A 16,450-nucleotide genomic window follows, 5' to 3' on the forward strand; every position below is an offset into this window, starting at 1 on the left:
ATTCAGTATTGTTTTTTTAATGTGGTAGATGCTTTTTATGTAGTTGAATCGCATGTCGCACAGAAGACCTACATTCTCTCAGAGTATTCCTGTGGAACGAAGGATTGTAATGTAAGCAAAAAGAATGAATTTCTCCTGCTGGTATTTGATGCGGTTGTGAAAATGTGTTGTTTGATTTATGTTGGTTTCTGTTTAGGACAAAAGTAAAATAATTGAAAAAAAATTTAAACTTTAGTAGACTTTCTCTCTTAAGTAGATTGCATTAATATTCATGATGCACTCCTATAGAGATTTAGTTCATGGTGATTAAGTAAAATTCCAGTGTTTCTTTAATATAAAGAATTTTTTCCATGTCCCTTCGTAGTTTGTGATTTAAGGACCAGCAAACTACCCAGTTCCCCTGGGCTAAGCAAGTCTATGTTTGATCTTACAAGTTCATCTCAGCGGTTCATGCAGGTGAATTATTGATATAAATTTAATTGTATACGATAATTTATTTTCAAGCTAAAAATTGGGGAAGGTGTGAATTACGTTAGAAGCAACATGTGTAGATCTTTTGTAGATAAATCCGTGGTAATATCTGAATAATGAACACTTGGCATTTCCTGTGTGCATTTTTTCAGGATGCTCTCAGCTGAATACTAAAAGGCAGTCTTTTTTCTTTTTCTTTGTTTTTTAATGAATTTTACATCTCTCAGTTGGTATGTACTCAGGCAATCGGAATTTAAAACGGTATGGTTAGAAGTGCTTATTGATTTAACCTTCCTTTTTGAACATAGCTACCTACTTAGCAAAAGTTAGTATTTCTGTTGAGATACAGGATTTTAATTATTCATTAATATCAACACAGCATCCTCCTATTTTTGAAATAGAATAACTTTTTGGTGTTTAAAGAGTTTCTTTTAAAAGTACAAGTAAATTGTGATTATTATTAAAAATTAGAAAATAGAGTTAAGCAAAGTGAAAAGATAAATCACCTATATTCCTGTAACTGAGACTAAAGGCACCATGAAAATACTGTTATGTGTACTTCCGGGCTTTTTTCCACGTGAACGTATATACATGTATTTTGTTAAAATGGAAATGTATTCTAAATAATCCTTCGTAATCCTCAGCCGAGTTAATTTTTTGCAGAATTACTTCTTTGTAGCACCAACTCTAGAATGTGTATCAGAATAGGTTGAAGAGCTTGTGAGAATACAGCTTGCGGGTCTCACCCCCAGAGCTTTTTTGGTTGAGTAACTCTGTACTGGGGCTTCAGTTTGTATTTCCAGCAAGTTCCCCGGTGGTAGTGATCTTGCTAGTTCAGAGGGACCACGCTTCGATGACTGCTACTTAACAGGTTTTTAGGTAACAGGGCCCTTCCGAATGTATTCTTATTTTTACCGGTACTTTCAAGTAGGAAACAAGCAGTAGTAACCTCTTTTTCCTTATTACGAAACCAAACCCCAAACAGCAAAGGCTTTCCCCATATGTGATCAAGTAAGCTATTGAGTATTTTCCTGATAACACACACAGAAAGCTTTTCTCCCCCTTTACTGTCTAAAGGAGGGAAATTCTGACCAGTAACAGTGTCAACGTGGTTAGCATGCAGTTTAATACTAGGGTGGGTGTTGGGGCGTAAGTTTCAGAATCTTTAAAGTTTGATGTGCGATACCAGACTTAAGAACAATTTTTTATCTCTAGAGACATGATTCATGGTCCAGCATGCCTAGTACTTCTTCTTCAAGGAAAAATTCCCAGGGCAGTAACAGAAGCCTGGGTAAGGAATAAAGTGCCTTCTTTTTATATTCTTTTTTTTAAGGGAATGATTTCTACCTAATAGTAATTTGAACATATATGTGGTAAGGTAAAGAAGAAAACCTCTAGATGGTTGTATCTGTTACCTGCATATGAATACTCAGATCAGGTGGCCCATTTTTTAGTGTTCAGGCTATGAATGCATCTTTAAAACACACAAAGCAGTTAAATTCCTTTTGTTTGTTTTGAAGTATTCTAGTGAAGGAACTTCCGGAAGCATCCAGGATTAAAGGGAGTGTTATTTGGGAAAGTTTATCTTTGTTTTAACTTAAGTCTCAGGCTATATTTAAGTTAAGTTTCCAAGCCATGTACTTTTTAGAGTAGATCTTCCCCTAGCACTCCAGTGATAACATGGGAGTGTGATTTTTGTCTTATTAAAGTGGCAACTTAAAAAAAATAATTATGGCATTTTTCAGTTGTGCTCTTAAAATTGGATTGTATCAAAGCGTAATTGGATTAGAAGGATTGCATAGCATTTCAAATGTTCTTGTCCTTTCACAATTCAGATACAATTACTCTGTCAGGAGATGAAAGAGATTTTGGGAGATTGAATGTGAAAGTGTTTTATAATTCTTCAGTAGAGCAGATCTGGATCACAGTTCTGCAGGTAAGTTAATTTAGTTAATGCCAACTTTACTTACGAAACTGAATATTTTCATTATAAACATCTGTTGCTCGCTCTGGGGGAACAGAAAAATACTTTCTTTGGAATTTAGGATTCTGTAGTATTGTGCAGAAAACAATATTTTTAGAAGACTCTAAAGAAAATAAATCTGTAGGTCTGATGGAATTGTGGTTTTAACCCCAAGAAGGAAATTGATATGATGTCCGGAACATTAAATGTCCGATTATTGTAGACGAAACAGAAGTTCTCAGTACACTAACGTTTTACTTTTATAGTTTGTATTTAAGTCATTAACTCAAGAAATACATCGAGTATTTGTATTGTCAGGGTCCTTTGTAAAATTAAAACTGTATTTTTAATTTTTTTAGTGCAGAGATTTAAGTTGGCCTTCTAGTTGTGGAGACTCTCCTACTATTTCCATAAAAGGAACGCTAACATTGCCCAAACCCGTGCATTTCAAATCTTCAGCAAAGGAGGGCTCTAATGTAAGTGGCCGTTTGTGTTTGAATTTCTTTTTATTTTTATTTTTTTTCATATTTGTCACTTTATATAAAGAATTGGAATGAGAAAGTGTTTTATTTTGGGGAAATTGCAAATTACATATTCCTTGCTTTTTAAAGACAATTTTGTGCCTCAAAAATACTTGATATTTCATTGTCCAATATTGGGATTCATTTAAAAAGAAAATCTTAATCACTAAAGTATATACAAAATGAACATTATCTAAGGAGACTACTTTTCTTATATGAAAGGAAAATATATTTTCATCTTCTTTCCTCCTAGCCCACTTTGACTTTGAAGAATAATTGCATGATTGTAATAATTTTCTTTTAAGTATTTTCAGTTATGATAATCGGAAGACTTATGATCCTGAATTTGGTTTTGTAGATTTTAGATTTCATATTAGTTTCAATATATCTTCATTTTTGTCTTCTCATATATGTTGAAAGGTTAGTGTTTTTCCATGCAGATGAAAGGTGTTTTCTGTAAGGCCATATGACTTAAAAATAAGGTAATTCAAATAACTAATAACCATGAAAAAATTTATTCTCACTAGTAATTATAGAAATACAAATTTAAATTACATATTGCTCTCTCTTTCTTTTCTATCTTTCTTTGCTTATTAAAAATAGGAAAAATTAATAAGTACTCTGGAACATAGAACTTTCTGGAAATTATTTTGACAAAACACATCAAAGCCTTGACATATTTATATGCCTTTACATAGTAATTCTACTTGGAGTATGTTCCATGGAAATAACTTAAAATGCAAATAAAAAATATATAAAGTATTCTTGGCAGTTTTGTTCATAGGGGAATAACTGGAAACTAAATGTCTTCTATAGGGGAATGGTCGAGAAAAGTCATGCTATATATACCATGGGTATTGTAGTTTCTTTGGGTTGCTGTAACAAAGTATCACCAGTTGGGTGGCTTAGAACAGCAGAATTTTCCCTCACGGTTTTGGGGAAAGTCCGAAATCAAGGTGTCAGCAGTGTGGGAGAAAGTGTTCCATGCCGCTCTCCTGGCTTCTGGTAGTGGTCAGCTATCTTTGGGATTCCTTGGCTTCATTCTGTGCTTCCATGTTCACGTGGCATTTTCCATCTGTCGCTGTGTCTTCACTCCACTATGACCTCACCTTTGCTTCAAGAGTTACATCTTCAAGGACCCTATTTCCAAATAAGGTCACATTTTGAGTTACTGGGCCTCAGGGCTTCAGCATATCTTTTTTGGGAGCCAAATTTAAACCATAATACCATGTGATAGAGTACTAGGCAGCTACAAAAAATAATGTTTGGGAAGAATTTTTAAGGACATGGAAAAATGTTCTTAATGAAAAGGCAGTCATCAAAATTGATGTACATGTCTTAGTATCTCACTTTATGAAAATATGCATTCTAGAAAGTCAAGATGGAAGTAAGTCTTAACTCTGGTTATAATGCTGACATTCAAGGTGAATCCTTCCTGAATTAAACAGAAAGGATTTCACTTTTTGATTTTCAAATAAAACTAAGTTAACGTAGAAAAAGTTGGGGAAAATTGTTCTATTAAAACTTGCATGGAATCTTACTTTTAAAATTCATTATTATCTATCAACTTGTTGACCCTGATTGTAGCAAAATGTGAAGTAGACCAGCACACTTGCATTATGTGTTAGCTCATTGCATCTCAGTTTAAAAACATTTTATGTATACTTACACTGTTGGTGTGATCCTGGGCTCGAGACTCTGAGAGAAAAAGACAGCTCTGGAGGTTGGGAGGCTCTCAGAAACACAATTCTGATATAGAGATGTAAGCAATTACAATAAAAGTGAAAATGTGGGCACAGTATCTAAAATACTGATGTCAATTGCCCAGATAGCTTGTCTTTTCAAAAGGAAAGAAAAAGCTCCTATTCAAAAGAATGCAGTAAAGATGGGAAGAAGGTAGTGTAGAAGAAAATCAGTCTAGTGTCAAGAAGATGTTAGCCCATGGTAAGCCAAGGCTTTTAAAATATTAGGAGTAATGAAAAGAACTTTTGAAAATACTCTGAGCACAGAAGATACTGACTTGCTGCCTGGCGTGGATGGTTATGAGAAAAGGTAGCACTTTTCAAGGAGGTTGGTTTCCAGATTGGAAAGAGTGAAGCAAACATCACCGGAGGAGAAATCAAAGCCTAAGGTAGGTGGGAAGAACGTTAGACAAAGAAGAGAAACAATTCAGGTCTGAGTATGAACAGTTAGATTTGGGGCGCTCACTGAGAGAGCACACATGAGATTCTCAGACCACTAATTAACTGTTGAAAAATTGTGATGAATAGCAGGAAAGATACCCCAGAACCAAAGATGGAAAACAACCCAATTTTCAAAAAGGAGAAAAGCCGTATTCTGCTAAACTTGGTGTTGATATTGACCCGAATACTATTAAAAGAATTCCTTAGAAATTAAGAAAGTCATATTCAGCATAAATTCTGGAAAAACAGTTCATGGTCATTGTCATTTTAAGTTACATTAAAAAATATTTTTTTTGTTGTAAAAAAATTAGATCTTCCTTTCCTAGATTATAAAATGTTATTTTCATTTCTTTTGTGTCGGCATATCTTTTTTTCAGACCTTTTACTTATATTTTAAAAATTATTTTCTTGTGTGTTTTTTTTTTTTAGACTATTGAATTTATGGAAACTTTTGTATTTGCTATTAAACTCCAAAGTCTACAAACTGTAAGGCTTGTATTTAAGATTCAAACCCAGACTCCCAGGAAGAAAACCATCGGGGAATGCTCACTATCACTCAGAACTCTTAGCACACAAGAAATGGATTACTCTTTGGATATAATGTCACCTTCAAAAATTTCTGTAAGTGATAGAAGTATGTAATGTTAAAAGTGTCTTATACTTTTAGAACTGTTTTGTGGGTGAGTTTTGGTTGGAATGTAATTTGAACATTCTAGAACATACTAGAGGATCAGGAAGGCTCTCATGAAACAATAATAATAATGTCATTGTTAAATAATACTTTTTAAGTAAATGATGAAAGGTTAACAGAGGCGCTTTGCTTTCTCTATTGAGAAATAACCTTAGGGTTACCTTCTCCTAGTACATTTTTGTTTAAATGTTTCATACTTCAGGGAAAATAATCCTGAAGTTAGTAGCTGATAACTTAGGAAGAGCAAGAAAGAACCATAAACTCCAAACTCAGAGATTGCCTTAAAATAGATTAGGAAGCTGGTTTTAATCATGAGTAAGCTAAATATCCATCCATACTTTGGGTAAAATGGAGGTTCTTACAGCTGGGCTGTTGTTTGTTTTGGTAAAGAACTTATCTGTATTGCTTATTGATTTTTGAGACCTGATTTTTATTCTCTCAACTAACCAGCTGAACACTGTCCTTAAATTTGTTTTGAAATCCCTAATAATTTAATTCTACAGTGTCTGTGTCAGGATAAATTACAAAAATCAGTCATAAGCTTCTATAAGGTCAAACCTATATGTGATTTTAAGTTTATATGGGATTTATATTTTACCTGCCTTCAAAAATATTTAATGTGACTTAAAGTGATTCTTAACCCTGGGTACACGTTAGAATCACCTGGGGAGCTTTATAAACATGCCCACATCTAAACCAATTAAATCAGAATTTTGTGGGGGTAGGAGGTGAGGGGAGGTGGGGTTAGACCAGAAGCATCTGTAATTTACAGAAGTTTTCCAGGTAATTCTACTCTGCAGCCTGGCTTTATGAGAACCACTGAATTAGAGGGGAATTAAATTAGGGATTAAAAAATAAAAAACAGGGGCACCTCGGTGGCTCAGTCATTAAGCATCTGCCTTCAGGTCAGGTCATGATCCCAGGGTTCTGGAATGGAGCCCTGCATCAGGCTCCCTGCTCGGCGGGAAGCCTGCTTCTCCCTCTCCCACTCAGCCTGCTTGTGTTCCCTGTCTCGCTGCCTCTCTCTCTGTCAAATAAATAAATAAAATCTTTAAAAAAAAGTTATAAAAAAATAAAAATAAAAAAAGATTTCTATAATCAAGAAGTGACATTTTTTAATAGTTATTTCTTGTGTATTATTTTGTCTCCATCTCCAGTGTGTTCTCTGTACAGCATTTATTACAACTTAGAATTCAGTTGCTTGTTTTAAACAAAACTAGGCTCAAGCTCCCATCTGTTTTCTTTCTATTTTACTGTGCTTATTAAAGGCCTATTACATTCTTTGCATTGAATATTGGTACATAGGTAGGTATGAAAGAATAAATGATGAATGAAAGCATGCTATATTAGATAATTTTTATATTCCGTTTAAATATAGCAAATTTGTTTTGTAACTGTGACAGGAGTTTGTCACTTGCATGGTTGAAATTAGCTTGGTAGACAGTAATCTGCAACTGTATTTTACAAAAGGCAAAAGTAGACTACTCAAGTGGATACTTCATATATTAAAACTTCAAAGATTGATACAGTGTATCAAAAGATAACTCAGCAAAGGTATTTTCTGGGGAATTGAGATGTTATAATCTTACCTGCCTTGGAGAATCTGAATGAATGGTTATGGCTAAGTTTCCACCAAATTATTTCAGGTATTAGAGATCTTAGAAACATTTATTTATCTGAAAGAAGAGCTTAGGAGCTATACTGGACCAGTGAATTTATGTTACTCAGGGTGAATGTTTCATATTATTGGCTAATGCAAAAACAGGAGGCTTTGTTTCCTGTGTCGAGGAGGAAAATTGATGCTGTAATGGTGAAAGTGACAGAGCCAGACTTACACACTGACAACTGTGTCACCACTAACAGCAGAACTTTCGTGCAGAGCTTATGTTTTCCACGGTGCAGAATTGTTGAGCTTGACAAATAGTAATGGAAGTATTTATTTGAGAACCCAGATTTCTGTGTTGAATAATGTGGAAGAGGTTCTCGTGCAGAAATAGCTGATACTGACTTATAGACACTTAACTGCACAGGTTGGGTGGTGTTAGGTGACTTAATGCTCACACCAGATTTAGGAGATTTCAGCTCCTGTTATTCCTGCCGCGGAGACCAGCACATTGAAGCACTTGCTGGTTTCCTCCAGCTGGTAGTTGCTGAGCCAGGATTTGAACAGAAGCACTGATTCCAGGACCGGCTGTCTTAGCTCAACTATATATCGTTCCCGCCAAGGAGATACTCTCCAACATCACCAGATCGTGGTTTCCTCCAATTATGCTTAACTTTTCACTTTCAACAACAGTTCTAGGAAGACTCAGAAAGTTTTCCTGTCGTTAAAAAATGATACATTATTCAGGACCAGAGATTATATCTTATGCACTTAATATATACCTGCTGATTGGAATTTTAATTTTTTGGTGATTGGGAGATTGAAAACCACTTTGAATAGTTTTTCACAATCTAAATTAATATCCTGGAACAGAACAAGTAAGTTCAATTCTGAAATGACACTGGCAAGTTAGGGCAAACCCTTTGCCAAACACTGCTTGGTTTTATGAGAGTGAGCTTACAAGTGTGTCACAGTAAGGGAAGTTTTGCCACCGTTAGGTATTTTCATAACTATGATCACATTGTGGGTACAAAACCATAATAAATTTTTACCTGTAGTTTCCTTGTTTTGTGAACAGTAAGTAATGTCCTTTTTAATCTATTTTTTAAATGCCAAGAACCGCAGCATTTTTTTTTAAATCAGCAAAAGCTTTAATTTATTTTAACTTTTCCCTTCTCTGTATCTTCTGCATTTCATTGTTTGCCTCAGGTTTTCTTTGACCTTTTCCTTATTATTTACTGCCTCATCATTTTCACTAGCTCCCTTCCTGCGGAGTTTCTCCTTTGGCTGGCTCTCATTCAGCACAGCAATTCAGCTCTTAACCCACACGTTGTTCCCCATAGTAATCCTTTTTCTTCTAAGTCGGGTAGCACCTACTGTCATGTCTACAATTAGAAAAAACGATGATTCTCCTATTTGAAACTTTTTATTGTACTTTATGTATTCTTAAAAATAATTCAAATGACTACATTTAAGTGTTTTAGAAGTGTACTTTTTTTGGTGTTTATTTTGTTGACATTTTCTTTAGCACAGCTGCTTAGGAATTTAATCTGTTTTCAATTCGAATTGTCTTTTGACTACTCTGATTTTGAAGGATCAAGTATGTAGGTATGACTTTGATTTTCAGAATCCATGAAAACGAGTACCTCATATTTACCGCATCCATGACATTCATCCTAACCATCTTTTTAGATCAATGCTTTGTGTGTCAATAAAAAGCAGCGTTTTCAAAACTTCTAACTATAGCTCTTTATTTCTGAATTTTTGAAATATCCCCCAAACCTTATTCTTAGTTATCAAATGGCCCTTTTTTGATATCCAGGTTTGCCATGCAGAACTTCAATTGGGGACTTGTTTTCAAGCTGTAAATAGCAGAATTCAGTTACAAATTCTCGAGGCACAATACCTTCCAAGCTCTTCAACACCTCTCACTTTGAGTAAGTATATCCGTGGTTCAAAGTGAAAAATCTTCAGAAGATATTAGTAAAAGGTAGTTTTTCCTACATTTCTTAATAATGGACATTAAAATCTTGGTTACTTTTGTTACTTAACTTACATAATTACCTTTTGACTTAAAATTACTTCAGTGGATTTCACATTTTAGCCATTGCGCCTACTTTAATCCATGCTTGCTTGGTTTTTATGCGTTTGATGCTATTCCTTATTGAGCTCATCAGTTAATACAGGTTGAATGTGCAGAGGACTGTCAGATATAGTTCACCAGCCTAGAAAATTTATCCTTTCTCTAGTTCTACACCCTTCATTGAACGTTCTGCTAACTAGAAACTTAATTTAAAAAAACTGAAAATATCAATGACAAACCTTTTCCTTCCCTTTGCCTGGGGGCACAAGATGGGGTTCTGCTATTTTGTGTTGTGTAGGCCTGGTTCACATGGCTGTTCCTAGAGCTGGAGGTTTGAGGTCAGTTCTACCTGAAGGGCTGAGAGGGGTAAGAGTGCTCCTTTATTCTGCTACAAGAAGAGAGAATATCGGAGGCAGGCAAAAGCAATGGATGTCCATCATAACTACAAAGACTGAAAGTAAATGCAACTGACCATTCAGTTCAGGAAGCTAGGAGAACAACAACAAACACAAAGGAAAGTAGAGGTGAGGAATTAAAGGTAAAGTTGAAGTTGATAATTGGAGACAATAGCAAAAGACATAATCAAAAGCAAAAGCTTTTTCTTTGAAAAGATCAATAAAATAGACAAACCTATAGTAAGTTGGATTGAGCAAAAAATAAAACTTGAACAAGGAAGAGGATAACATTTCAAATTCCGAAGAGGTTCGATAATAAATAAGATAACACCATTTAAAACTGCACCAGTTCATTTGAACATCTATATAAAATAACTGATTTTTGGAGGAAAAAAAATTGTTGAATTTCACTCCAAAAGAGAGAACATCCGAATAAAATGATAACCATGTGTGTAGGTAAAGAATTCCCTCTAATGAAAGCACCAGGCCAAGAGGATTTTACTGGTAGAGTCTACCAAACTTTCAAGGAACATTTAATTCCTATTTTATATAAGCTGTTCCAAAGCATGAGAAGCGATGGGAAAGGCAACTTTATGAGGTGAGCGTATTCTTGATATCAAAACAGAAAAGACAGTGCACGGACAAAATAGCTGTAGACTATTACCACTTATGTAGATAGATGGAAAAGTCATAAAATAAAAATAAGCAAATAAAATCCAACTTGGCATGAAAAGAATAAATTACCAGGACTACATAGGGTTAGTTCTAGGAAACAAGGATGTCAGCACAGATGCAGTTCATTTCATTAAGAGGTGTCTTTCTTTAAACAAAACTGCTAATTGGGATTATCCATGATCTGCATTTTGTAAATCTAATGGTCCATCTGGGTCCTCACTTAACGGTTCCCTCCTTTCTGGAAGTTCCATCCCCCCTTTCTTGCTGCCCTGCAGCTCCAGCTCTATCCCATGATGACCAAACTAGTCAGACTTCACTCTCTGCCTGAGCTGTAGGCGCCGTGCCGTCAGACGGGGGAGGATGCTGAGGTGGAAAGCTACATAAACCTGAACGTTAGCCGGTGCAGTTCCCCTCTTTTAAGACTAGACACTGCTCTGGTTTCTTCCTGCTTTTGGTCAGTCTTCAAGGTCTTGAACAGTGTTGTTGTTGTTGTTGTTGTTGTCCTTGTTGTTTTTATATTTTCCCCAGAGTTTATAATTGTTATCTATGGGAAGGTTAGTTTGCACAACTGTTCTGCCATTACCGGGAGCTCTTTCTCTCGCTGGCCTATGTTTACCTTCTGGAGTCTCACGCAAAGGATCGTACCTGTGTAAAATTGGGAAAGAAATTCCTCCAGCTGTCCAAAGAGCTCTACTTTTCAGTGTGTACTCCCCTACTGCTGGTTGTATGTATGCCTACAATTTCCAGTCTTTAATGACGTTCGGGTTAGAGGAGAAGTTCATTTGAGGTCGCTGTAGTTCTTTGTAAAGTGTAATCGTAAAGTTTACTAGCAGCGTTTTTTCTGTTATGCCAGTAGCTCATCAGATCTTCCTAAGTGGCTTATGTATTTTCACACCAAATATGATATATAGGTATATATCTTTATATGGGATTTAAAGTAAATTTTTACATATCACAATTTATTTTTTAGGTTTCTTTGTGAAGGTGGGAATGTTTAGTTCAGGAGAGTTGATTTATAAGAAGAAGACACGCTTACTGAAGGCCTCCAACGGGAGAGTAAAGTGGGGAGAAACTATGATTTTCCCACTTATACAGAATGAAAAAGAAATTCTTTTTCTCATTAAGCTTTATAGTCGGAGCTCTGTAAGAAGAAGGCACTTTGTGGGGCAGGTTAGTAGTGAGTTTTTATCTTCAGTTCTTTCCTTGAACTCCTCTCTGTGCATTGAGACAGTTGGTTAACAAAAAGAACACAGGCTAAAATTGAAGTTGAGTAGAGTAAAATTCGACAGCATCATAAATTAAAATTTAATGTCGCCACAAAAATGAAATCCTGTCACACTCTGCTTTCATACAAATAGCTGGAATTTCTGTGCAGTTAGGTTTCTTATCTTAAAAATATGTGTTTCTGAGCTTCTCAACGATAAATACTATAAGAAAGATCAGTTTTTCAGTACCATTGACTAGTTAGTGGTAATGATACTAAGTATTTATTTATTTTTCCTCTATCCAATACCATTTATTTTTATTATTTGAATATAATTTTTAAAATTTAAATTCAATTAATTAACATAAAACGTATTCTCAGTTTTAGAGGTAGAGGTCAGTGATTCATCAGTCCTAGATTTATTGAATAATGAAGGATATTAATTACTGTTTTGGGAGAAATTATTTTAGAATATCTCACATCGAATTTTGAAGTTGGATTGGATCATATAACATTGGTCTTCAGAATGACTGAACAGGTTAAGTGTTTTGACATATTTTTGGAAAAATGGAAAGATTGTTTAATTGAAAATACGTGAACCAAACTTCCACTTGTCTTTCATCAGTAAGAGGAATTAACTGTTTGAACTCAGTTGCCGTTCTCGTGTTAAGTTAAATGACTGTACTGTTCCTTTACAGATTTGGGTAAGCGAGGACAGTAATCACACCGAAGCTGCAAGTCAGTGGAAAGAGACAGTTACGAATCCAGAAAAGGTTGTTATCAAGTGGCACAAATTAAACCCATCTTGAAGACATCACTTGTTAATTTGGTGAAGAACTTGACATTCTTTTAGAAGACTTCTGATTTCAATTTGCTACCAATGAGAAGAGACAAATCAATACATTTGTCAATTTATTTATGAAGGTCATAATTGTAATAGATAATAGATCTTATGGAAAATTAAATTTGATAAAAAATGGGATGAATTATATCAAATATCCAAAGTACAGGGAATGTTTTAAAACTTGCCAAAATAGACAGGAAAATAAAGAGTAGTATGCTGGGGCAACTAAATAAATTATACAATCAATGAAAATTTCAACCATAGGTAGTTTTTGCTAGATTATGTTTATGGGGTTTTTAAAAGCTTTACCTAGATATTAAAAATCTAGTATATCAAATCTCTGTTGGTACTATTAGAATGTAGAAGACTTTACTACTGACTCTTTCAGTGCTGGTTTTTATTGGTTAGATCTCGACTCCACTGTTTACCTCTCGCTATATATTTTCTCTCAGAAAGCAAAAATGAATTAAACCACTTCAACTCTTCTGTATTTGGGGAGAATTTGTGCCCTGTGTTTCTCATTTCTTACCCATAAGGCATTCTATTGCCACTTTGTAAATTATCTCCAAGAAACTTCAAACATAGATCACTATATTTTGGCAAGAATAAATGAAAACACCAGAGGGTTGAAGTTTAATTGGAAACCTAGTGTATACACGTTTTGCTATATGTTTTCCTCTCTCAAATAGCTTACCCTTTGTGTTAATTGGAGTTGGGATAAGAATATCATCCATATAGGGGCGCCTGGGTGGCACAGCGGTTAGGCGTCTGCCTTTGGCTCAGGGCGTGATCCCGGCGTTGTGGGATCGAGCCCCACGTCAGGCTCCTCTGCTATGAGCCTGCTTCTTCCTCTCCCACTCCCCCTGCTTGTGTTCCCTCTCTCACTGGCTGTCTCTATCTCTGTCAAATAAATAAATAAAATCTTAAAAAAAAAAAAAAATCATCCATATAGTCCATCCTAATTAGCAGAATTAAATGAGCTTAATTAGGAAGTTCAATATTTTATGATAATCATTTCCTTTTTTAAAACTTTTTTAAAAATATAAACTACTTGTTCTGTAATCCATGATATTATTTTCCCATGTTTTTAAAGAAACCATATTGTAGTATATATTTTCTTTTTCCTTTTTTTTTTTTTTTTTTTGTGGGGAGGGTCAGAGGGAGGAGAGAAAGAATCTTAAGCAGGCTCCACACTTGGAACCTGACGTGGGGCTTGATCTCACAACCCTGAGATCACTACCTGAGCTGAAACCAAGAGTCGGGTGCTTAACCGACTGAGCCACCCAGATGCTCCAATTTTCTATAGCAGTTTCTCTTAGGTACTCATTAGAAGTCAGTATGTGGGCATAATGTCAGGTTAATTGGCTATACAAACCATAGCCAAAAAGAACAGCTGTTTGGAGAAACAGATAATGCCATCCTTGATCTTGGAAAGTCCAACTTCAGTTTTGCTAATGAGTGGACCAAGTGCTCTGTGATCATGGTCTTCCATTTTTCTTTCTCCCTTACCTTGTTCTACAGATGCCAAGAGAGAGATGGTGATACTTTAGGCCAGAAGATACTTTGGTATAGCTTCAGCATAACCTCTTCATTCTCGTTCTTATGTTCTGTATATCTCATTAAGATTTTCTCAAATCAATAATTCCTCTTTTCCTAGGTACCATGTCCACAAGGTACAGAATATGCCTAGTTTACATGTCCTTTGCTTCCGCTCCCCAGGGTTTATGTTATACTGTTGACAGGAACTCCTAACACTGCATTTGGAAATAATTTTTTTTCTTAGATTTGTGAAAAATGGCATATTGGTCAGTACTCACATGAACTTTCAGGAGAAATCACCTTGTATGGTAGTGTTTTAAATCTTTGAGATGAATGACTTTTTTAGAGCAATTTTACATTCACAGCAAAATTGAGAGCAAGTACAAAGAGTTCCCAGATACCCCTTACTCCCACGTGCATACAACCTCCCCCGTCAGCATCTTCCACCAGCATGATACCTTTTGTTAAAATCAATGAGCCTACAGTGACACAGCATTATAGCTCAAAGCCCGTAGATTACGTTAGGGTTCTCTCGTGGTATTGTCCGATCTGTGAGTTTTGACAAGTGCATAACATCATTTATCCACCACTCTAGTATCATACAGAGTAGTTTCACTGCCTTAAAAATCCTCTGTAAATGCACCTATTTTAATAGCCACCAAATTAAGTACATGGGATTTTAGATAATAAATAACACACATTATTGTTTTAAAAAATCTAGAATTTTATTTGGGCAGTTTTTTGTGTTCTATTAAAGCTCTCATATTCCTAAATTTATTATATGTAGTCATGTATTTAATTCCATTTTTAAGTTATTTAATTTTTAATATTTTTGCAATATGTATATAATGTATAATTTCAGAGTAAGTGTGATTTCTTGGCTTCTCGTATGTCTTAGAATCCTAGGTAAATTAAAAAAAAAACAAAACAACTTTTCATTTAAAGGACCTTTCAGTTAGAGTAGTATTGACACAGCTAAGTTCCCAAATATTTTAATTAGTTTTACTTCAGCCTTTTTCAGGTGTAATGGTACCAAGTACAGATGATATTCGGGTTGTTCCTTCGAAGCTTTACATGAAATATAAAAAGAAACTCATAGCTGTTCCTATTATGAGAAAAACATTAGAAGTTGGTAATAAAAAATAAGATGGTAAGCAAAAATCACTTGTCTTTGTTGTTGCTTAGGTATTTCTTGACCCTTATCCTCTTAAAACAAGGAGAAGGGAATCGAAATGATGCTGGCTGACCAGAGGAAGCCGTGGAAAGGGTTCACATCGATAGCTGATAGTTTGTACAATGCTCATCCCTTGACTGTGCTTATTTATAAGATTTCCGACTGATACAGTCGGGTAGCTGCAGCCCATGTCAAAATACATCATGGCTATTTGGCTTTCATTTGGTTTTGCGTGATTTTTTTTTTTTTAGCAGACCTCCTAGAGAAATTATTGAGCTATATCAGTTCCAGTACCTACCAGACTGCTAAGAAGGAACCAGTGGGATTTTGAACATTGTAATTGTGGTCTGAAAATAACCTGAAGTGAACTTCTGTTTGAAAGTAGTTATGCGAATTGCTCTGATACTAATGTATTGAAACTATATTTTCTGGCAAAAATTTCTATTATTTGTTTGATCAAATAATTGCTTATTTTTGAAGGATTTCAGAAATTTTCAGTAAATGTCACCATTTTATATCATGGCAGTAACAGATATTTCTTTTTTTTTTTTTTTCTTTTTGAAACTTTTGTAATGGATATTTCAAAGGATGTATATTTCCTTTTGGTATTTGGTGAGGCATATTGAGGGAAGTACCAGATAAAATATCTGTATGTACACTGTGTTAGGGTTTTTCAGAGAAACAGAACCAATAGGATGAATGTATATCTAAAAATATATATATTTTTTAGTTACGAGAAATTGGCTCATGTGTTTATGGAAGCTAAGAAATCCCATAATCTGCCGTGAAGGCTGGAGACCCAAGAAGGCCAGTAGTCTAGTTCAGTCCGAATCTGAAGGCCCGAGAACCAGAGGAACCAAGGGATGAATCCCAGTGTGAGGCAGGAGAAGAGGATCAATGCCTTCTCCCTTTTGTTCTAGTCAGGTGCTCAGCATCCAGAAGATGCCCACCCACACTGAGGAGCGCAGTTTACTGAGCCCACTGATACAAATGCTGGTCATGTCCAGAAACATCCTCCCAGACACACCTAGAAGTAACGTCATCTGGGCACCCCTGGCCAGACGCATTGACACAGAAAATTAACCAGACATCTACTAGTGTTCT

General features: G+C 35.3%; 1 protein-coding gene across 2 annotated transcripts in view; it reads left to right on the forward strand.

The window, feature by feature from the left end:
• Positions 1 to 13,432, forward strand: part of TC2N (tandem C2 domains, nuclear) — a 34,074-nt gene extending 20,642 nt beyond the window's left edge. The window contains exons 5-12 of one of the 2 annotated variants that reach the window (XM_008698550.1): positions 365 to 456; positions 1,687 to 1,762; positions 2,307 to 2,407; positions 2,794 to 2,910; positions 5,568 to 5,759; positions 9,255 to 9,369; positions 11,556 to 11,755; positions 12,488 to 13,432. In XM_008698550.1, the coding sequence (XP_008696772.1) occupies positions 365 to 456; positions 1,687 to 1,762; positions 2,307 to 2,407; positions 2,794 to 2,910; positions 5,568 to 5,759; positions 9,255 to 9,369; positions 11,556 to 11,755; positions 12,488 to 12,598 (1,004 nt within the window). In that variant the 3' untranslated portion in view covers positions 12,599 to 13,432. The remainder of the gene's footprint in view (positions 1 to 364; positions 457 to 1,686; positions 1,763 to 2,306; positions 2,408 to 2,793; positions 2,911 to 5,567; positions 5,760 to 9,254; positions 9,370 to 11,555; positions 11,756 to 12,487) is intronic. The other variant, XM_008698556.1, reaches the window with a different exon arrangement.
• The last annotated feature ends 3,018 nt before the right edge of the window (positions 13,433 to 16,450 follow it).

Source organism: Ursus maritimus, unplaced genomic scaffold (assembly GCF_017311325.1).
Source record: "Ursus maritimus isolate PB19 unplaced genomic scaffold, ASM1731132v1 scaffold_25, whole genome shotgun sequence".
Lineage (NCBI taxonomy): Eukaryota > Metazoa > Chordata > Mammalia > Carnivora > Ursidae > Ursus > Ursus maritimus.